The 24,669-nt window shown below is 41.7% G+C and overlaps 1 protein-coding gene across 4 annotated transcripts in view; it reads right to left on the bottom strand.

Moving 5' to 3' along the window:
• Positions 1-24,669, bottom strand: part of EYS (eyes shut homolog) — a 490,906-nt gene that overhangs the window by 98,448 nt on the left and 367,789 nt on the right. For all 4 annotated transcript variants that reach the window (XM_079970286.1, XM_079970287.1, XM_079970288.1 and 1 more), the window contains one exon: positions 23,538-23,691. In XM_079970286.1, the coding sequence (XP_079826412.1) occupies positions 23,538-23,691 (154 nt within the window). The remainder of the gene's footprint in view (positions 1-23,537; positions 23,692-24,669) is intronic.

Raw genomic sequence — 24,669 nt, 5'->3', positions numbered from 1 at the left:
ACTTTCCAGAAACAATGGAGGACATTTTTGTTTTGGATGAGCAGGTCTCTGCATGGGTATCTCATCTTATTGTTTTGCTGTTCTTTTCTGTGCTGGTTTTAATTGCTGTTTTCACCCTAGCTTTTTTATTATTCTCTGTGCATCACCTTGAGACATTCGTGTGGAAGGTGATTATCATCATTATCATCTTGTGATTAGCCAAGATGCACCTTCCTCTTCCACTGCTTTGGACTGTTATGGTCAAAAAAGAAATACTTCAGCTGTCAGTGTAAACTTGCAGTTTATACACTGTGCTAGATTCATAATGATCTAGTGTATGTCTACTCACTTGTTTCTCTTTGTTTTCTTGTATTAATGAGTTCTTGGAGGTATCATGCCCTAGTTGGCTCCATTAAAAATAATAAGAGAAGTGATACCTTTCTGTGGTGACAATCTCTTCATAAGGAATGGAAGGCAAAGAGTCATTTGTTCTATTGTATGCTTACTCTTTTTTGTTTCCTTCCCACATACAGGCATTTATTTTACTTTCCCCAAATTACATTTTTATCCTGCCATGGGTTCAGCAATCTTCCACACTGTTCAAATTATTATTATTATTTTGGTCAAGGACCCTAAGAGACAATCAATTGAGGGTGGGAATTAACCTCAGCACTGACCATAGACAGCCCCACTTCCTCTGAAGCCTCGGAGCATAAGAAGCTCATTTTGACACCACATCAATTGCCAAAGCAGGCTCGGTTGCCTCGCTTAGGGTACGAGCATTCCAGATTGGAAACCACAGTGGAGCACATTATCCCTAGCACGACCGAAGCCACTGGCTACTAATACAGGCAAGGCTCCTTTAATTGCGAAGGGGTTTCCCCAGCAGAAGTGGAGGAGACACTCAGACTGAGTTGCAGACCTATTTAACATCTCAGTCTATGGATGTTTGCGTAATGCAGGCATAGGCAAACTCCGGCCCTCCACATGTTTGGGACTACAATTCCCATCACCCCGGCCACTGGTCCTGTTAGCTAGGGATGATGGGAATTGTAGTCCCAAACATCTGCAGGGCTGGAGTTTGCCTTTGCCTGGCGTAATGCTTGCACTGCGTATGCAGTTCTCCAGTCTGAGCTCCTTTTGGAGCTATCCAGGGTGCTGACTGTGTGGCTGTGATGGGGCTTTATCTCCTGGAGCAGACTATCTTCTTCCAGGGGTTACAAGCATTATGGAATATTTTCCCTCCCTCATTGTCTTAATCCTGGGAGGTAGGTGGTGGTGGTGGTGGAGAGGCAAGGAAAGAAGGGCTACCCTTATGCTATTCATATAATCAGTTATCAGTAATCAATATATTCATATATGCTCACACATAATCAGGGCTTACAGTATTTTTATAATCCATTTTGAATCAAAGGAAAGCTTTTGCCTTAGCTAACTGCAAACTGCTTGGAACAGCAACTTAGAACCGACCTTTCCCCTAGAAACATCCGTGTGCCCTGAACAAAGGGGAAGACATGAATCAGAGACACTGGTACAAAATCCCCTCAAATACAGGCTAAATTAATCCACAGAACAGGAAGAGCTAAACCACAAAAACTCCAAAACTCCCTGTCCTGTCAGTACTAGGGGAGAGGTTAGACAGCGCATCATTGCAGGCAACGGAAAGCAGAAGTAGAACTCTGCGCTTGACCAGGAGCTGTAAGCCTGGCAAGAAGCTCGCTAATTGGTTAATTTTCGCTGGCGATTCATGACTGTCTCATGATTGTCTCATGATCTGTGATTTGCTGTGATTTGCTCAGGTATAAAGACCTCAGGATTTCTGTCATTCGGGGTCCCAGTTCTTTGGAAGAGATTCCACTGGGTCCTTATTGCCCAGCAATAAAACCTCACCTTCTTTTCTCCAAAGCTGTGTCTGCCTGATCCTTATGCACTCTAAGTGGGTACCGTCTATACTTTCACGTGCTACATTGGAAGCAATAAATAGAGACTTCCCCAAGATCAACCAATGGGTTTCAAGGCTGAACAATGATTTTAACCTGAAACCTGGTCTTAGTCTGGCACTCTAACAATTATGCTACACTGGCTCTCAATGACACTGTGTGGTCTGCTGAATACACAGTTGGGAAAATTGTATTCTCTACACTCCTCCTTACTGTGCCTTATACAGCTTATACTTATCCCACCTCTACAACAACCTTACAGACATTTGCCTGTACCCTTCATACTCTGCCTTTGTTTCTGTGCTATCAGCACAATCCTGTGCATATCTATTAGCCCTATTGAGTTCACTGGGGCTCACTCCTAGGTACGTATAGATGGACAACACCTCATTTACGCAGGGGTTGCATTCTGAGGCAACACACATTTATGTGAAATCACATATATTGGGAACACCCGTTGAAAAAGCCTGCAGACACTCTTCAAATCTCCTTGCTCAAACACCAACTCTCCACAGGCATCAAAGTTGGGTGCAAGGGCTCCTGGGATTGCACTTGCAAAGGCTCGTGGGATTGCTAGAGGCTGTTTTCACACTATTTTTGTTCTTGTGCTCTTTTAGGGCAGTTTTTGCTCCTTTTCACGCCACGTCTGGCTTGGCAGTGATTTGCATGCCTTGAATGTGTGTAAATGGGGAGTTGCCTGTATAGGATTACTACACACTTTATACTGGGAGCTCCTTGGGAACAAGTACTTGCTTATGTTGCCTACGTAACTCTGTTCTTATTCCTACGGACATAAGGAAGGCTTTTGTAAGAACTGCTCCAATGGATAGTAAAACAGTTCTTTTCTTAGCTCTACCATTACCCACTCACAGATTTCTTAACATCTCTGTTGGATCACCTGAGAACAGAATGCACTCTGACTCAGTTCCCCACCAGGAAAAACGAACAGGTGTGCTGTGGAGGAGGATGGGGGCAGAGGAAATGGTAATTATCTCAATGTTGTGACATTTTGAACATTAATTGTTAATGCCCGCACAGACCTGTGTAGCTAACTTTGTGCTCATCATTATACTTCACTTACACTACACTAATAAAATAATTGCCACCTACAATTTGAGACTGACAGTTGGCTGGAGCTCCCCTTAACACCAGATGCTATGCGTTGGATTTGAGGGGAAATGGTTTCTTAATTATGAGGATAGGGAATATATGAGACTTCTGTGGATTTATACCAGCAAGAGACTGATGGACCTGCCATGAGAAACTCACCATTCCTGATAACTGAACTAGCAGCGATGCTTATTTTTAGCATCTAAAGCAGACCTTCCTTTTAAAAAAATTGTTTTGGGCAATCAGCTCTTTTCCTTTCATCATGGCTTTGACATTAAGTGCTTTGTACGCAGCAAGGTCAGTTTTCTAATAACAATGTTAAGAAAAGACAACTATGTTTCATTCACTTCAACTTAATGTTCAGAATTCTTTTTAAAATAATAATAATGATAATAATAATTAAAGCACTGAATGGTGGCCTAGAGAGACAGGCTGTATCTTCCAGCTTTCAACCAGTTCCATACGATTCCAGGCACATCAAATTTCCAACAGAAACAGGTCCTGGAATATTGTATTTAAATGTTTGCTTGCTTCACAACATCTATATCCTGGCCTTCCAGTTTTTTGTTTTTGTTTTAATACGGCTTCAAACAGTCAATATAAGCAACAGAACAGAAAGCAGCAGAAAAGAGGCACAAAATTACCATAAACCCTGCACAGGAATACAATTTAGTAGCAGCAGTAAAAATCGCTAGCCATAACAAATCTATTTCCAGGCAAATGAAATGTTTAGACCTGGCACCTGAAACTCAACAAGACCAAGCCAGGCAACCCCCCCCCCCCCGGGAGAATGTATCATAACTGGGACACCACTGTATAACTGGATGCTACCTGCTCAACCTCTAAAGGTAGAAACACCTAGAAATGGGCTTCCAAAGATGATTTCAAAGGTATTAGGCTGCATTCACATATGGGCTTTGTTGTTTAAGTTTAACTTATCAGAAGGATAGAGTGTCTGCCCCATATTGTAACTTTCCTTTCACACTGCACAAGCCCATTCCTTCACATCTTGACCGCTATACTGCCATGTTGCGGTACATGTCATTCCTCCATGCTGTTTCTCTCTCCTTCTACATTCAGCCATTCTTCTAGGTTTTACCTTTCTACTGTATGATGAGATACTGGCAGGCTTTCTTGCGAGGCAAAAAAGAACAGAAAGGAAAGGAAAGGAAAGGAAAGGAAAGGAAAGGAAAGGAAAGGAAAGGAAAGGAAAAAGAGTGACCCTTGAAATGGGCAGGGAGTGCAGTGCACACCTCACAACTTGCCTCTTGAGTGGTTGCAGTATGAACCAGTAAAAAAAGTGGGGAAATTGCCACACAAAACATGATTTTACAGGTTCAGAGGACTACAGTTTTTTCATCTCCCTGCAATCAAATAACGCATCAATGAGCACTAAACTTGCACTACATTCCATTCCATTTGTTTTCTGGAAGTGGTTTCTACATTGTGTGAAGGTGCAAATATAATGCACAAAATAACAGTTAGGAAAACATCAGTAAGATGGAATAAACTGCAGCCTTTGTCACTTCTATCATTTTTGTGTACTAAGCGGCCAACTTGCAACTAGAAATTGATGCTAGACTTAAATATTACCAAGGGACCTGGGAGCAGCCACAAATTGTTCTGCCCTTTTGTTCCACAGATCTTTTTTGTCTGCTCACTTGTTATAGTGACCAAAGTTCCAGGTTCGCCATGTGGCTCGGAATAGAATAGGTGGACTACAGGCCAAGTGGGACAACGCTGACAAGTGAACTAGTCCACTAGTCTATCTGGAGGCGATTAGGAATGGGGCATTCTCAATGGTATTGTCTACAATTTGGAGCAGTCTGCCCCAAGAGACACAGAAAGTATCCTGAGGGTGATGCTTTCGCCAGCAACTAAAAACATTTTTGTTTATCTAAGCATTTTTTCTGCTCTAATAAATTTATGTAGTTTTGATGTGGTTAATATTTTGGACACCACTTTGGTACTTCTGTGAAAAGTGATATATAAGTCTTTTAATAAATGTGTTTTTTTCTTATTACTAATCCAATCTGAGTGAATGAAACTACCATTGTGACGGTCTGCACTCAGCCTTTGAACTTCAGCCACTGCCATTTTTCAACCACACTTTCAGCAACTGCAGTATGCATTATATCCTTGACCCAAGCTGAGAACTGTAATAGAGCAAGCAGCAGGCTGCTTTCCTCTGAATACAGGCCCTTGTCAAATTCCTCCAGACTAATCCCTCTTTTCATATGCTAAACAGCTCAGGTTGCATGGCAATTGAAGACAATATTCTATTTATGCATCAGAGTGCTAGTATTTCACATCTTGATTATGAATTTTTTTCACAATAGCATGCACACACACTCTTCCGTAGTCTATAGATAAAAAACCCATCTAACAGAGTGAGATAAAAACAATCAGACCTAGAGTGTGCAAAAGAAATAAATAATACAAACAGCTAAATGCCAGCATACAACCTAGATACTGTGGTATTTAACTAATTGTGCTGATTTGCTGGCAAATCACTTGCTAAAACAAATCATAAACACAAAAATCATCCAATACATGGTATAGCAAAGATAATACAGCAAAACCAATCTGTAATGGATTACTTAGATTGAAATTTTGTCCAAAAATATGTTCAAAATCTATTATAATCCATTCAGAATTTTGCCCTGACTCTTCATTACTAGCACTTATAGATGATGACAAAAATGATGTTAATGGACTCTGTCTTCTAAAAACTAGAAGAAAATGGATCAATGTATTCCACAGAAAAGAGTGTCCTCAAGAAATGTAAGATGTTGAATTCTCTTTTGTATCAGTCAATTTGGCGAAATACACTTACATTTATTGAGGATTTTTAATTCATGGATTTTATGTGTCTGCACATAAAAGGAATTGATATTTTCAGTTCCTTTTTATGTGGTCATAGGACAAATACTCTAGAAGCCCATAAAAGCAATATATAGAAATCTTAATGCACACTTAATGAAACAATACTGTCCAGAAATTCTGGTTTTTCTGTTCAAGCTTTGTTTAAAAAAAAAAAGAAAAGAAAAGAAAAAAGGAGGGGGGCATTTCCAGCAGTCATTCATAGAAGCCCAGAAGCTGAACTGCACTATCTCGATGATGAAAATGGCTGCCAGGAAATCGTGGGTGTGTCCAAGATGTGTTGAGTCTGGTTGCTTCCTGCATTTGATTGCATTTCAGGCCACTGCTTCTGGAGCAATTTTTGTAGTTGTTGTTATTTGCATGGAAAATGTAACAAAATACCAAACAATGGTAGCAAGTTCATTAGATTGGGTCATTGAATTACTACTTCTTGAAGATAATCAGAGCATGGGGTGGAGGGTAGTATTGCATCTAGGAAAGAAAGGTAGACTTACAGTGTGTTCCAAAACAGCTTATATCATGAAAGGACTTCTCTTGTTATTTGTGTATTGCAGGGATGTCCAACTCCCGAGAGACTGCAATCTACTCCCACTATAAAAACACTGGCAGTGATCTACCCACTGGATTGACCAAAGTTGTTGAGCTTTTTGGCGGGAGTATTCACCAAAGTTGTTGAGCTTTTTCCCTTTTTCTTTTTTGAACGATCTATCAGGATCATGCGATCAACCAGGATCGACCAGGAACGCTCCGCAATTGACTGATTGGACATCCCTGGTGAATACATATGTCCCTTCCATCTCTACAGCTCTCTGATTCTATCTAATAAAATCATACCAGGTTGAATAAAATGTCTCTGGCTTCTCTTGATTCCGGATCTCCCATATATGGCAGACAACCTGTTCCATAGCCTTGATATGCCACAACTTCATGTTTTCACTCTATGTACATCTTAGTTAGCTCTCAGAAGCAGTTTAAACAAACTTTTGCTGTACTGTACAAGAACAATGCTCAACATGACTCCTTGGTTTCTATTTTTGATCACACAGCCTACAATTTTGCAACATTTACTCAACAGTCATTTAAGTGGTCTAGTTGCTCTCTTTGCCCATATTAAATTAGAGAAATGCTGCAGTGATCCCTGGAAGCATCTAATTTACCTCTACTGGATTACTATTAGTCCTGAACAACCTTTCCCAGCCTAGTGTCATCCAGATGTTGACTCCCAACTCCCATCACCCCAGCCAGAATGGCCAGTGATCAGGGATAAGAGGAGTTGAGGTTGTCCATCAACATCTGAAGAGCACCATATTGAGGAAGCATGATACAAAGTAAACTCAGTTGCTTCTTGAAAGACCAACCACATCACAGAATATGATTTGTCTACTTGGCTGATTTCTGATGGGCGCAGGAGCTTTGAATGTGCATTTGGGAGTTCTCTTGCCTGTGATAGGTCTCCTTACATTTCAAGTGGAAAATTCTGATGTGTGTACAGAATCTGTTGCATAAGAGGATCTGTGGTCCCCACTGGACTGAATGGGCATGCATACAAACCACTGGACTGAAGTGAATCTGTGCACCAGTTCATCGTTCCATAAATTTATTTTCTGCAGTTTTAGAGAGCATACGATTCCCACATTCTTGAGAAATATGTTACTGCTAACTTTATATTATTATTAATAATAAATTCATATAAATGAGTCTCATTATGCTTTGCTTTTCTCTAAGATGGAGATAAAACACACCTTCCTATAGGAATCCAGATTCTCTGTTTGCCTCTGTATGTACAATGTAAGTACAGCAGGTCATCCTCTAAAAACATGTCATCCAAACAAATAGCTGAACAAAATGCACAGGGGAAAAACAGTACAGAAGGTTCATGAATATTAATAGATGGGAGAAAAATATGTAACACATTTAACATGGATCACTAAATGTACATGCATAGTTTTGTCTGGAATGCTCCCCTTCTAAGCAGGAGATATTAGGTTTGTTAAAATAAAAGCACTGTTGGCAAAAGTCACTTTTATGCTATTTGAAATGCAATATATTTCTTAATGAGGATGTGAAAACAACCAAACAACCTTCTTCCCACAATCTTAAATTAACATTATTTTAAGTATACAATTATTTTAAAGTGTAAAGAAAACAAAAAGCAAACAGGGTACTGGCTTACTGTTACGTGCTCACCAAGAAAGGCTGTAATCCTACCCATGTTTACTCAGAAGTAAATCCTACTGAATTAAAAGGGGCTTATTCTCAAGTATATGGAGTTAGGATTGCAGTTGCTAAATCACATACCGTGCTCACAATGACTAAAATCCCCAGGTTTAACATTTTCAGGTTTCTAGATGAAATTAATTTTCCGTTTTCTCTGTAATATTATGGTTGTTGTACCATGTATGTTAACAGCTGGATTTATTGGGGAATATTTCACTAAAGAGAAAAAAGTTGAGATGTTATATTTCATTTCCCAAGGATGCTTAGGGGACATTAATCATGTAGATACTTTAAGCACAATGCAGTACCCTGAGCAAGGTTTCAATTTATCTGAATAAATATTTCTAACTGACAAAAAAATTCATTTCAGATTAAACTGCCTCTTTCTGATTTGCAACTGTGTTTGGACTAGATGCAGAAGTTTAATCAGAGTCAATTTAACTTTTCTGCTTCTATTTAATAATGTGGAATCACCGACTCCCTGCCTGCTAGCAAGAATTAGTCTGGATTTGTTTTTCACAGCAGAGCTAAATCGCACTTGGCTTGATTTTATTTACCTTTAAAGTGAACAATTTATATAGCATATTCCATTTTTTTGGTATAGAATTAGATATATGTGAAGACGATTGTGTGGTGCAGTTCTTTTCACAAATCTATAACAGCATAATGGCAAAGTTGGAAACAAAAAGCCTAGCATAGCATCAAGCAAGCTTTAGTGATTTGCCGCTACAAAACAGACTGTGAACATCAATGTATTGCCATCTTAATACAAAGAAGCACGAAGTGTAATAAAGAAGGCTGACTGTTCCACTACTTCAGTTCTAGAAGTACAGCCCAGTTGCATCTATGTTGACTTAGAAGTAACATTTTCATGGCACTTGCAGCCATAAATTTTTGTCCTTAATGAAAATGCCTTAGTGGCATGGATTTACCAATGAAAGGAAGGTGTACAGCTTTCAGAACATTCTGCTGGTAGGTAGTACATTAAAAAAATAGTGATATATGTGGCAGTCTTTACCCAAGCAACTCACACGAGCGAGTTCATTCATTTTCAGCAGATAGTGACTATAGGTGCACCCCAGGCCCCATCCAGGTAATGGACGTGGTACCCGCCTTTCTTCACCATCACTTTTGGCCCAAGGCACACATGCACATGTTGGTCCCCTTTACGCTTCTCTGATGTGAATGCTATTCAGGACTGCAGATCTGAGAAACAGGGTAGCTAAATTCCTTCTACAATTCACAGAACCGAGTTCTGTTTCCAGATCCAATGTCCTTTTTAAAAAATACCATAAAGGTGATTTTTCCACCTCCCTCTCCTTCCTAGAAGAGTGAGTGTTCTTGCTCCAGTGTGGTTTATTCTCTGTGTCTTACAGGATTCATTTCACAGCAGATGTAGTCCTCCATTCATCTAGTGACTCGGGGGTGGGTATGAAATACACATTTTAGAGTACTCCAACTCTCTTTTTTGTGACCCATGCTTCCCCTCCCTCCCCTTTTTCTGTTCATCTGTTAGTCTAGACATGCAGAACAGTCTTTTGAGTTGTGGGTCAGTATCTTTAAAACACTCCCCACACTGAAGTGCACCGAGCTGCATCATTGGAGTTGGCACCTGTCTGCCTCAGGAGACAATGGAAGAGTGCGCCTTCAGGGTGAAGTCAAACCATTGGTGTTTCTTCTTTCTGAGCCAGTGTGGTGTAGTGGTTAAGAGCGGTAGACTTGTAATCTGGGGAACCGGGTTCGCGTCTCCGCTCCTCCACATGCAGCTGCTGGGTGACCTTGGGCTGGTCACACTTCTTTGAAGTCTCTCAGCCCCACTCACCTCACAGAGTGTTTGTTGTGGGGGAGGAAGGGAAAGGAGAATGTTAGCCGCTTTGAGACTCCTTAGGGTAGTGATAAAGCGGGTTATCAAATCCAAACTACTACTACTACTACTACTACTACTCCTACTCTTCTTCTTCTTCTTCTTCTTCTTCTTCTTCTTCTTCTTCTTCTTCTTCTTCTTCTTCTTCTTCTTCCTAGTGGTCACTGCTATGGACACACAAACTGACTGCAGTTGCCCCATACGTCAGGGTTAATGTTGCCAGCATTCATGCCATGTTTTCAGACATCTTTGAAAAGCTGAGTTGGTCGGCCAACAGGCCTGGTGCCTGAAGCCAGTTCCCCGCAGAGCGTGCCCTTGGGAATCCTGCCATTTTTCCTTCTGGTGTTGCTGAGACAGTGGGCTTGGGATAGCACATCGTTGTTTGAGATTCTGCCCTGTCTTGTGATCATGGTATATTGTTGTATTTTAGGAAACAGGTGAAGACACACCTCTTTGCACAAGATTTTTTTGGGAGGAAGTAACTGTGATAGAATGAATCTATTGAGAGTTTGACACTGCTACTTCATTATGAGTTAAATTGAGGTAGTGGTTTATATATTTTTGCATTGCACAGTTGCCAGGCTGTTTATTTTCTTGTAAACCACCCTGTGGCCTTTAGGTGAAGAACGGCATATACTTAGCTGCTAAGAAATGTAAATAAATACAGTGGTACCTCGGGTTACATGCACTTCAGGTTACAGACTCTGTTAACCCGGAAGTAGTACCTCAGGTTAAGAAATTTACCTCAGGATGAGAACAGAAATCGTGTGGCAGCGGCGCGGTGGCAGCAGCAGGAGGCCCCATTAGCTAAAGTGCCTCAGGTTAAGAACGGTTTCAGGTTAAGAATGGACCTCTGGAACAAATTAAGTTCATAGCCAGAGGTACCACTGTATGTTTGTGGTAATTTATTATTATTATTTCAATGCAAGCACAAAATGAGATGCTGTGAAGGAGCAAATGTAGTGACAGAAGTAGATCCCAGAGCTTTTCCAGAAGATGTATTTCTTTTGCTGGGATAAAATAATTGCCTTGCTAGATCAAGCCAAAGCCCTTTCAGCTTTTGACTCCCAGGAGTAGCCAACCTGGTGCCACTTTCCCATAAAATTGTGCTCAAAGTGGCTCACAACATAAATCAACAACTCTAAGTGTATGTGTGTGTGTGTGTGTGTGTGTGAGAGAGAGAGAGAGAGAGAGAGAGAGAGAGTACCCATATTAGGAACAACTAGCAATAATAATAATATAAATAATTAAATACAAAAAAACCAATCTACACAACATTGTATAAAACAACAGAAGCAGTAGGGGGAAATTGGGGTTATGTCAGTTTCGCATCCATTTGTCGGTTTCAAAACTTACTTCTATCTAACCTTGGCCCTTTTCCTAGATCACACCATCATAGCTATGTTTGAGCATTATAAAACATATACTCTGTCCAGGTAACATTCAGGTGACATTACCCAGTTACCTGAAGCAATTTCAAAATGAGTTTCTCAACTTTTGCCCGTGTCTGCTAAGACAAAATAATAAGATGCTGGATGTGGCGGCAAAGCACTGTGAAACTTGTCGGCGATAAAATGTTAGTTCAAATTGTAGCTCAAGAACGTGTGTGAGGTGAGATGAGGTGCATTGGCTTTGTGCAGCTCAGCTTGAATTTGAGCTGAGCAATTCGGTGCAGCTCCATTTACTACCTAATGTAGCTGTAAAGGTGCCTTGGCCCTTTGGTCTTCCGCATTCGCAATACAACCTTCAGGTTATTGAAGATTCTTCCTATTTCAGTCAAGTCAGTGAGGGAAAGAGGGCAACGTTTCGCAGCTCTGCCTGCCTTCATGGAATTTTCTGTGTTGGTTCTATCCCATTAAAATGAAATCGTATAAAACAAAGCCAGCATGTATTTGTATGTGACTAGGAAACAAAGCGACGTGTCATGTGCCACAGAGGGTGAGTGTTCAAAACGCAGAAGCCCAAAGTCCCCTGGTGCATTTGGAGCTAGTTGTATGGGGAGGTTTTTAGACTCTAAACTAGAGCTTTCCAAACTTTGTGTCGCGACACATTAGTGTGTCGGCTGCAATGTGTAGGTGCGTCGCACAAATGCTCCCCATGCTGCTCTCAGGGCTGAAAGGGGTTAGTTTAACCTCTGGGTTTGCTAGTAAAACGGAATTACTGTGTCGTGAAATGATCCATGTTTAAAAAGTGTGTCACCAGCATGAAAAGTTTGGAAAACTCTCTCCTAGACAATAAGGGCAAGAGATCTACAGTTTGAAACTACAACAACCCAGTGAAGCCAGAGTTACTGTTTCATACTATGTGCCTAAAGACTAAACATCTGAAATCCAAATAGTTCCATTTCATTACACTGTGGATCATTAGTCGGCCAAGCTTTTTTCACAACTGAGTTCTATGTAAGAACCAGAGCTAAAGTTAAAAGAAGAGGTTATGCTGTAAAAGACGATCAGCAATACTACAGAATATGGCATGGACCAAATGTAAGTTGCTGGACCAATGGCCCATCTTGGATCTGTGGATTAGCACAGCAGCTATCAAGGTTTCATGCAGGGATTTTTCCCTAGCCTTGATCCTTAAGATCCATTACAAAGATACACTAAAGACTGAACACTGACTGTAAGTCTAGACTCGATTATTTGATCTGCAGTCAAACAACAAGCACACTGCTGCAAATTACAGGATTAGACATACAGTGGTACCTCGGGTTAACTACTTAATTCATTCTGGAGGTCTGTACTTAACCTGAAACTGTTCTTAACCTGAATCACCACTTTAGCTAATGGGGCCTCCTGCTGCTACCTCGTCGCCCGAACACAATTTCTGTTCTCATCCTGAAGCAAAGTTCTTAACCTGAAGCCCTATTTCTGGGTTAGTGGAGTGTGTAACCTGAAGCGTATGTAACCCAAGGTACCACTGTATTGGTAATCAAATGACCTGATATGAAAGCACTATCTACAGAGAGTGGCCCCGGATGATCCTATATCTTCCAAGATAGCACAACTGTAAATAACTTACATCATTTTAGAGGGTCATTCATAAATAGGTGGAGGGAATCTTGGGAGATGGCATTTTCTGTGGCAGACCCTAAGCTCTGTAATTCCTTCCACACAGAGATGCATCATAAAGTTTCTGTTGTATGCTAATAATGTATTTCTCAAGTCTGGCCTTTGACAACTGAATTTATATCTTAGGACTTGACTTATTCTCTTGATTGCAGTCCGTATCAACTGTTATTAATGTTTCCTTTTTTAAACTGTAGGTTGCCCTTGGACCTAATGTTGAAGGGCAGGTAAGAAATATTAATAATTCATATCTTTTTGCACTGAGTTGATAAAATAACTAGTACAACATGCCTTTCATGCCCTTATTTCAAAAATCTGAAGTGTCTCTTTTGTTCCTCCCCGAAATGGAAGCATAATGGCTCAGTCTCAGCAATCCACCAGCCACTGCTTTGTGCAAAAATACAAGGAGCAGGTCTACTCATATGAGAAGTGCAACCTTGGCACTGTAAACTCATGCAAGATCACAGCCTCTTTTCTGTAAAAAGAAAATCCACATCTTGCAGTTTTCCTTTTTGCAGAAGTAGAACCACCCAGTTCTAATGTTTTACTGCTAATACAAACAGACCCTTCATATGAACAAGGGTTGCTGTTTGGTGTGTGCGTGTTCAAGTAGTCCACTAAAATGTTGTTGGAACTGATCCTCTTTTTCTTTCCATCTTTTTAAGACTCATGTTGTGTGCTGGCTTTCAATCATTATACCATTAAAACAGTGGCAGCACAGAAATCAAAGTTGGCGTTCTCCTGGGGCTAACCTACTACTTGCAGAGGGGGACCAATGATTCTAGTAAACACTGAGAGAAAAGGCTCAAGGCGCCAATATGACCGAAAAAGAAAAAGAAAAAAAAGAAGACAAGTGGCAGAAAAAGGTGAGAAATTAAAGAAGTCCTAAAGGCAATGTTTACATCTTGGCACAGTGCCTTGTCAGTGATGTGACTCAACTAAAGAGCAAAAGATAATGAGGACAAGTTGACATTCAGGATGCAGAAAGCCCTGGCAAATAATTCTAACTGTCTAAAAATAATAATACAGTGAATTTCCAAGAAAGCATTAACACAAAATATATTTTTCTTGAGTGTTTCCCTGAGTCTCTGTAAGAGCCCTCTACTTCAGTCTCGTTAACCTGGACTGAAAATAAATAAATTCTGTATTGAATTATTATTGTTTATGTTCATTATTAAGGAAAACCATTCAGTTGGTTCATTACTCTTTATTTCAGGATCCCAGGATTTACAGGCATGCACACTCATTTTCCCCCTTTCTGCCAGCATTTAGGGTACAAAATGTGTGTGTGTGTGTCTGGGGTGGTGATCTTCCTGGAGAATGCAGCTGGGAAGGCCAGAGTTAATACTACCAAGCCTAACTTTAGTGGGGAAGGGATGTGACCCCATGGGTGCCAGGGAGGGCTTCTCAGGGCACATGTGTGCGCATGGTCACCTCATTGTGCAGTATATGCAGTAGGAGGGAAGGCTGAAATTCCGCTCTTCAGCTCTCCACAATGAATGGAGGCACAAAAAAGCCAAAGCTTTTGAAAGGATTAAAGGCAAGGATGGATGTGTGAGGGGTGCAAGGTAGGGAGAAAAGACATTTCAGGTTCCTTTCCACCTTTAAGCTCATAATAAGCTCCCATCCTGCCTCAACTCAGAGCTACTGTAAGGTAACAAGCAAATGCTGCTATTCATGAAAAAGCAATGAAGACAGAAATAAATCAAATTAATATCTTGCTTGTTGTACAAGCGAACAAGTAGAATGTACTGGTAGAATGGTGAGGTCATTGCTTTTGCGCTATTGCTTGTCTTGTCACAGCCCAAAGAAAGCATAGTACAGAATATGGAAAGTGGAAGGGGTTAAGAGAGGGGAAGGGGAAGGGGAAGTCCTTAAGCAAACATACATACAACACTAAAGCTGCAATCCTAAATACATTTACCTGCAATGGAAAACAGAATGGAATCAGTGAGCCTAATTCCTGTGTTGGATTTAAGCCAGGGGTCGGCAAGGTTTACCTCGCCTGGGCTGGTTCACTCCCACAGAGATCGTTCCATGGGCCAGATCACGTCTGCGCAGATGTGATTTTGGGCATCTGCACATGCGCATACACAATTTCCTGTGTCTGCACAGATGCAATTTTTGGCGCCGCGAAAGTGAGTCCCCGCTCTGCGCTGCTTTAGCGTGGTGTGCGGGGACTCGCCAAGTGGTCAGCTCGGTCAGTGGGCAGCTCATGGGCCGTTTAAACGACCCCTGTTGGCCACTTGTGGCCCATGGGCTGCAGGTTGCTGAGCCCTGGATTTAAGCCTTTAGGGGATGCGGGTGGCGCTATGGGTTAAACCACAGAGCCTAGGGCTTGCCAATCACAAGGTCGGCAGTTCGAATCCCCGCGACGGGGTGAGCTCCCGTTGCTCGGTCCCAGCTCCTGCTCACCTAGCAGTTCAAAAACACGTCAAAGTGCAAGTAGATAAATAGATACTGCTCCAGTGGGAAGGTAAACAGTGTTTCCGTGCGCTGCTCTGGTTCGCCAGAAGCGGCTTAGTCATGCTGGCCACATGACCCGGAAGCTGTACGCCGGCTCCCTCAGCCAATAAAGTGAGATGAGAACTGCAACCCCAGAGTCGGCCACGACTGGACCTAATGGTCAGGGGTCCCTTTACCTTTACCTAAGTTGAATATGGCTGCATGAAGAAGGTCCCAAGTGCCATACCTGGCACCTCCAAGTAGGAACGTTCCCTGTCTGAAACCCCAGAGGGTCACTAACAGCTGCTGAGCTAGACAGACAAAAGGTCTCACGCAGGACAAGGCAGCTTTCTACCTTCCTATGTTGTACCTGAAAGTAAGCTCCATTGCAGGTTACTCTGAGTAGACAGAGTGGGAACATTTGATATACCGTAACTATCAGGCCAAATAAAACTGCTGGCCCATGAGCTGCCATTTGGCTATCCATGCCTTGGATAGTCTTATGTATATGGTCATATTGATGGAGACTGAATGAAACATGTAGATATTTTCGATAGATCATTTATGCCCTCTTCTCTTTTATATATATATTAAGGCATTGATCATGATATTTTTATAAGACACTGAACAGCTTAAATAAAGACTATTCCGTTTCTTATGTTTTAATATAGGTAAAACAAACGAACAAATATCCAAGATGTTTCAATGCTACACCTAGCTTCCTGCTGATGTATTATTTTACAAGTTTCCTTTTCTTCTCCAAAATGAATTTATTGGTCGCTATTTACTGTGCATATAATTTGTTCACACAGTTTACATTCATTATGCCTTCAAACAATATTTGTTCTGAATTGCAGGCAGAGTTGAGCACTCCTTTAAATAAATGCTTTGGGAAGGCTGCAGCTTATGACAAATTGGTAAGATCATCCTAGGCGTAATTACCTCCTGTTTATATGTGTTGAAGATTAATGATGTAATATTGATTATATATAAGGATGTATAATGGTCATTTCTCATTTGCCCTTGTTGTTTAAATATATATATATATTGATATGACAAGGCTTATAAATATATTTAATTAGTTCCATTACTTTGAACATGGAAGGTAAAAACAACAGATGAGTGCCAAAATACTTTACAATGCTTCCTCCATCATCTGCTAGTTACTCAATCATCTTTACAATATACTGGGCAAGACTAATCTTTCTCTCTTGTTTTTAAGATAAGAGTTTAATATGGAGAGTGACAGAAGGTTACGAATGAGCCTACCTGTGTCATTATCTCTCAACATGTACGGAATGAGCATGCATTCTCTCCAGACAGAAGGAAAAAGGGAGAACCTCTCAAACCTAGTGCTTTGAAACTGGGTTTCTGCAAAACACTTGCATTAAAACATGACCACAAGACATCTTTGCTATGTGTCAGGTTCTCCAGATTTTAACTGAGACTCTCTGGGTCAAACTAGATGCTACTTTAACGACAGAGTTAAATCGCATGCTTTGGCTTCCCTACCTATAGCTTGTTCTTTAAACAAATGGTAGCCACCCACCAATGCAGCTATTTGCACCTGAAACTGCAAATAACAGCCTGGGGGAAGTGGAATGGGAGGAAAAATAAAACTTTGCCTCCTCTTACACAATTGTCCCAACTCCTCTTACACAATTGTCCTCACTAAGCTACTTTTGAAAAATGCAGATCTTGAGAATGGAATTCACACACCACATTAATATAATGTCTAATTTGCCCCTGTGGTGTCAAGGACTGGCACAACTCCAAAGAGTGTGTTGCAGAGGCAGGGGACCAGGGGAGTGACCCAGGAAAGGGGACCAGTGATTTATGGAGTGTCACACCACCTGCAAGACAGGAGTCAGGGGAGGAGGGAGAGTCAGGGCAGTCTGAGGCAGAGGAGGGTGCCCTGTATGTAGTAGAGGAAGGAGGGATGGTTCAGGCATGGATCAGTAGATTGCCCACCCTACAGTCTCCTAGAACCAGGAGGGGCTTGAAAAGGGAAGAGCAGCAACAACTTCCATGCAGTGGGCCGGGGGAAGGTGGATTCCCAGCTTCTCTTTGTTGTGTTTAGGCACAGCGGGTGGTGGTGGTGGGGAGACCCCCTTATACTGGGAGGAGATGGGGGAACGAGACTTTGCAGTTACTCCCCTCCTGACTGAAAGCATGCTTGTGTGCAGGATGAGGGGTCAATTCTCGGTGCTTCTTTGGAAGCTGCATGCAAAAGAACACTCTGCGCTGTGCAGGATTGATACATTTGCACAGCACTTGTTAAGCAGAGTTATTGATTCTACTGGGTGCTGCTTTGCAAGCACCTTTTCTGTGGGGAAGCCTCTTGCAAAGGAGAATGCTGCACCATGCAGGACCAAGCCAAGCCTCCTGTTCAGCGGAGCCATTGACCCTGCTAGGTGCTGCTTCAGCGATGGGGTGTCAGGCAAGATGGAAAGTTGGGGGGTGGCAGGTTCCTACCTTCTCCTGGGAAGATGCAACTGGCAATCAGGTAGCCCTCTGGCCTTTTTACAGGCCGTCCCACCCAGTGCCTGCCTCTCCTTCATGCCTAATATGCTGACAGCCAAGGATCACTCTGGGCCACCCAAGCTATTGAGCAGCAATCCATGGCTATCTCAACTTGAGACAACAGATACCAGAATCCCCTGAATATCCACTGAGCCTTTCTAATGATCAGAATTGCTCTATGTTTACTGTGGGATAACTCGATAACCCGTATCATCCTGTCAAATGGTAAAGTTGGGGTTTTTTTTTCATACATACATACATACGTACATACATGAGACAGATTTGTGGTATCAACAGTCATCTACAGCCATACAAGAGATCTTCTTGGGTGTCAGTTGCAAATGTGTGAAGGTGAGTGGTGTGTGTGTGCTGCCAAGCCCTGCACTCTCTGACGCATCATGTGCTCACACTTTGGAGACCTCCATGAGGGTCTGAGAGTAAAGACCTGAAGTGAGGATCCCCTCCCCTTTTTGTGCAGTTTAGAACCCTCCACTCCCAGCCCACAATCTACATTTATACTGCGAGATCCTTGGATCTGTTGCTCTGAAAAATTTCATAGACACTGATGAAAATAGCTGGGCCACCTACATAAAAGCGCTTCTACTTTCTTTCTTGTAGAATACTTGACACGCATCATCAAAATACTGTGTTCTGCTCTTGGTGGCATGGCTGATTATTTCAGAAGGATAAATACTGTTCTTGGAATGTCATTGCCTTAAGATGTCATTATCATGCAAGGAGGGATTGCTGTCAGCAAGCTGAACTTTATCTTCTCCTTGAAGTCACACTGTCTCAGAACACATGGCACAATGTGAAAGACACTGGTGTAATGAAATATTTCCAGGACATATGTTATGTAAATATTGCCCTCTAAATAAATTGTCATCTTCAGAACATTGCTTTTGTGTCAGTCATGTAAACTCAAATGATACATCTGTCTGCTGATTTACAACACTATGATATGGTACATGGTTTTTTTAAAAAATAAAAAAATAAAAATTATTACATTAGAATAAAAGGTTTTCTGGTTTGTTGTCTGCATTAAAATCTAGCATTTCCTCGTCTGTTCTGTTAATTAAATTGAGATTTTAATTATTGTACACAATATCCTGCTTTGCATGTGGCTGCTTAGCTATAGGACTGTACACATGATTATAAAACAAAACCACTCCAGCCAATGCTACTCATTACTGAAACTGTTTAAATTGAAAGAATATGATAATATAGATTAATTTAATAAAAAGCTGTATTCGGTTTTAACGGTACTGCAGATATCTGCAGCAACCAGTAAGTGAATGTACAGTTAAATAACATGGGTCTACAGGCTGCACAAAAATTAATTGTAAGCAACATGGTTTTATTTTAGGTCTTCAAGCCATTATTTCTCATGAATATAATTTTTGTTTTATGTTATTAGGTAGAGTGCACTAGCCTGCCTGAGAATTTTCTTGTGTTTATAAGTGCAGTTTTAGCACCAAGAGGGATGCCACATAGTTTTTCTGCCAACAAAATGTGTTGGAGTATCCTTGGTTCTACCTCTATGTTGGGGGGCAGTAACCAATATGGTGCCCTCCATTTGTTGGACTACATTAAAGGTAAAGGGACCCCTGACCACTAGGTCCAGTCGTGGCCGACTCTGGGGCTGCGGCGCTCACCTCGCTTTACTGGCCGAGGGAATCGGTGTACAGCTTCCGGGTCATGTGGCCAGCATGACTAAGCCGCTTCTGGCGAACCAGAGCAGTGCACGGAAACGCCGTTTACCTTCCCGCCAGAGAAGGTATCTACTTGCACTTTGACGTGTTTTCGAACTGCTAGGTTGGCAGGAGCAGGGACCGAGCAACAGGAGCTCACCCCATTGCGGGGATTCGAACCGCCGACCTTCTGATTGGCAAGTCCTAGGCTCTGTGGTTTAACCCACAGTGCCACCTGCGTCCCTACAATTCCCATTACCCCGACCAATAGCCACACTGGCTGAGGTTGATGGGAATTGCAGTCCAGCATTTAGAGTGGACCACACATTGGCTACCCCTGCTCTAGGCCTGCTTACAGAAGCAAAAATGTCAAACAGTACATCACAAGTAGGGTTATTAGCTCTTGTCCCAGATACATAGTGTCTCTTGCATTAACAGCTTTGGGAAAGCAAAACCTTGGAAAGGTGAAATAGTGACTCCCATTCTAGTACTATAGTGATCTACTTCTAAAAACCAAAAACTGCAGTAAGGTTTGCTACAGAAGGCAGGAAATGGCAGTCAAAGAATGGACCACTGAATAGCCATGTCAGTCTTAATTGTATTGAGGGGTTTTGCTACGCTGAAGCAGATAGCTCCCATTGCTCTATCCCTAAGTCAAAGGTTGGCAACTTCAATCCCAAATGTGCACACAAGGATGTCAAGCCGTATCTCTTTAGATACGATCCTCAGACTGCACCATGAAGAACATTTGCCACAGCAGGCTGGAATACATCCATGCTACAGGATTGCATGTGCAGTACGTGGCTGGATCTGTGGGCTGCCTTCCAATCTTAGTCATTTTTGTGACCTGGAAATGTGAGATGAAGAAGATGCATCTAAAGATCTCCTTGCAGCTCTGCATGAAGAACCACCAGATGCTTCTGCAGGGACTGTCTGTCCCTCCTCCCACCCCAAGCAAGACCAAGCACACTTTGAAAATTCATTTAAAAATTAAAAATAAAAATACATTTTTATTGAATATGCCAAACCATAATCTTGACACACAATGTGCCAAGGTGAAAGGTTGTGATAGTACACTTCTAAAACACACCAGAGGCAACAACCCCCTCAGCCCCCCACCACACTGCGCCTCTGTTAAAGGGATATTTTTGGAAACGCTGGATAAGCATTTGCTAAGGCTCCTTTAGGAGGACAGTTAGCGTGAGAAGACCAATCCTTTTCCAGAGCATGAAGGGTATTGTAATGAAGACATCTGCTCCTCAAGTACTTGTTTAATGAGCTTGAATAGTTGCAGCAATTGCTTTATCTTTGATAGATCATCTTAAAGGAGGTGGAAGACTGTTCTTACACTTAATCCAAGCCAAGTGTTTGAAAAGGCAACATAACCAGGGGGAAGTATCCGTGAATTATGTACTGAATTTAAAGTAAGAAACCAAGACAAAAATGAAAAAAATAAATAAATAAGTATAGACACCTCTATGTATTTTTTGAGTCTGTTTAAAGCACCCATTCTTTGCTTTTATTCGATTTAGGTTTACTGGCAAAATTAGAGAAGCTCAACTATCTATATGCAGCAACTATGTTTGGCATGGATACACTGGTACTATTCGGCTTTTGTTGCAGGAAACATTTGCTGTTGGCACAACAGATAAAATGCTGTTAAATGGCCACATACACATCTTGGAGAACCATGGACCATTTTCTTTCCCTTTCACAATGGGAAACTAAGAATTCTGTCCTGTATACCTGAAGGAGTGTCTCCACCCCTATCGTTCAGCCTGGAAACTGAGATCCAGTGCCGAGGGCCTTCTGGCGGTTCCCTCACTGTGAGAAGTTAGGGCTAGGGTTAGGGCAGAGGGCATTCTCGAACGTGGCACCTGCCCTGTGGAACGTCCCTCATCAGATGTCAAGGAAATAAGCAACTATCCTCCTTTTAAAAGACATCTGAAGGCAGCCCTGTTCAGGGAAGTTTTTAATGTTTAATGCTGTATTGTGTTTTTAATATAGAGTGGCTGGGGAAACCTAGCCAGATGGGTGGGGTATAAATAATAAATTATTATATTATTGTTATGATAGTCCAGATGTTATGGAATCCTGCTTGGGACTATGTTTCAGTTATTTCTGGCCTTCATACTTTAAAAATGGTATTAACTGGAAGACAGCAATACTTCCAAATAGACTTCAGCACTGTGACACCTTGGGAAAGAAGTGATACTTGACAAAACAGGGCTCAAAAAATACATTCTGAGTGTATTTGGTCCTCCTGCTTGGAATGCTCTCCTTGTAATCTAAAAATGAAAGGGCAGATCTTTCCCACACTTTGATCCTTAAAACTTTCTGGCTAGTCCTTAGATCAGAGCACAACCAAATTCCTCTAACAAACCATGCTGACGGGAGTGTGGGAAACACTTACTAGCTCAGCTAATCCACTGAAGGCCTTATAATGTTCTCAGTTGCACACTATGTCCTTTGTTCACTCTGGTTCATGCACTTAATGGGGATGAAATATGGCGGTAGAGTAGCAGTGCAAAGCTATACAGTTTACTGTGCAGATAGACTCTACTGATCAGGTGTGGGTGCCCGATTCCCAGAGCCTGATTTTCTCCATCAAACAAATCTGGAAGAATCAAGAGAACTGTATCTTCCTGCTAACAGACAATCACATCAAGTGCCCTGCTCATTAGAGATTATTGGTGCAATGGAGCAGAATGACTGACACAACCCCAACAATCATGGAGACCACGCAATTTCAACATTGCCTAGCTGAACATATTATCTGGTGTCAGGTGTGTGTGTGTGTGTGTGTGCGCGCGCGCGCGTGATGGAGACAAATTTTGTACCTGCCCTGTGCAGTTCTGCTCCAATACAGCTATCTGGGACACCACCATAATATTCACACAAAGCAACACAGCGCCAGATATAAGCTTTCCTACAGATTTAAGAGGTGGTTGAGAAAGCTGTACTGGAAACCTGTGAACCGATTAGCCTAATACACAATAAAATAGTAAAAGAAGCTGATTTTTAAATGTATCTTTTGAAAAACCTGTAGCCATGCATCCCGAAGCAATAGTGGCTTGCAGGGTATGATTTCTAAGGTGAAAAGAGAGGGCTGAGGAAAGAGAGTTTCTCCTCATTGTGGTCTACTTTGAAGGCAGTCTAGTCTCTACTTCAAAGCTGTTCATTTTCATGACTTTCAAGTTACATTATCTGCCTGGGCACGTTTCGGCAAGGAAATTATAATATAACCACAGAATAACATTCCCAAACTTGGAGATAGCTTGCCCATGTGTACCCCTACGCCATCACCGTGACTGCGATATCTATCAAAGGAAGCTACTTTATACCAGGTCAGACCACATGCCCATTTGTCTGTTCTGACCGATGGGGAACCCATGGCCTTCCATAGATTGTCAGACCACAACTTCCATAATCCTTGATCATTGGCAAAGGTGGCTGGGGCTTATGGGAGTTGGAGTCCAACAGCATCTGCCGGGCTAGTTGGAGTTGAATTGGAATTGAATGACATCTAGAAGGCTGCTGGTTCCCTTCCTCTACTCTAGAGTCTCAGGCAAGGAGCCTTTCACATTATCTGCTACTCATTCCTTTAACTTGAGAGGCCAGGGGTGGAACCGGGAAACTATTGCATTCAAAGTAACATGTCTACCACTGATTCTTACGATCCCAATCCAAAGAAGTGGGTTTTTTTTCTATTTAGAAGCATGCTTGGTCTTCATATTTAACATTTTTTGGTTTCTCAGCAACAAATAAACACAGTTATACTGTGCAAGTCTCACTTCAACAAAGCATAGGAAATCCATACCTGACGGTGATCGGCACAAGGGCATCTCTGCTAATGGAGTGATTGACAGTTGCCGTCAGAATGTCCCGTGAAGTGCTACAGCCAAGCTGAGCTATTGGTCTGCCATCTTCAAGGTAAAGGTGAAGAAAATGTCCTCTGGCATGCTCATCACCGGCTTTAAAATACAACAAAATAATTTAGGGAAAAGGGCATAAATAGCTGAAAGCAAAAGGAGGAAAGGAAAGAAAGATGGAGGAGCCAAACAGCAAAAAAAGTAATTTCTGAAAGATCAAATTATGCACACAGGTTGCTAATTATATGTTTTCAGTGAGAGCTCCACGATGCTCAGCAAACACTATTCTCTTTGGACACTTCTGCTATCAGGCATGATGATTATGCAGTAATGACAGGAAAACAAACTAATGCTGCTTGTACATTAGAAAGCCCCCAGCACGTACTATTATTATAGAATTGATGGTTCTGCCCATATGAAAGGTATTTGCCTGGAAACCATGCATACATTGCTTTGCATTCCATGATGAAAAAAAGGCATGATATAAATGTAAGTACAAATAAACACATTACTGGGAGGGGAAAGTCTTATGAATAAATAATTGAATCAAGGTATTTTTTCCTATGCTTTTGAATTATGGTGCTGGAGGAGACTCTTGAGAGTCCCATGGACTGCAAGAAGATCAAACCTATCCATTCTGAAGGAAATCAGCCCTGAGTGCTCACTGGAAGGACAGATCCTGAAGTTGAGGTTCCAATACTTTGGCCACCTCATGAGAAGAGAAGACTCCCTGGAAAAGACCCTGATGCTGGGAAATATTGAGGGCACAAGGAGAAGGGGACGACAGAGGATGAGATGGTTGGACAGTGTTCTCAAAGTTACTATCATGAGTTTGACCAAACTGCGGGAGGCAATGGAAGACAGGAGTGCCTGGCGTGCTCTGGTCCATGGGGTCACGAAGAGTCAGACACCACTAAACGACTAAACAACAAAAAATTATGTCCTTGCATTTTAGAAAGTACCTGGTGATAAGTCTACTGGAGTAGTTGTGCCAGCTGTTCTTGTTAAAGTTAGCTTCTTGTTAGCTTCTAGGAACCAAATTAATTTTCTATGAATTTTATACCTCTAATTCTATCCTCT

The sequence above is a fragment of the Podarcis cretensis genome (assembly GCF_951804945.1).
Source record: "Podarcis cretensis genome assembly, chromosome: 3".
Lineage (NCBI taxonomy): Eukaryota > Metazoa > Chordata > Lepidosauria > Squamata > Lacertidae > Podarcis > Podarcis cretensis.
Note: the sequence above shows the minus strand (reverse complement) of the source record. Positions and strands in the feature narration are given on the sequence as shown.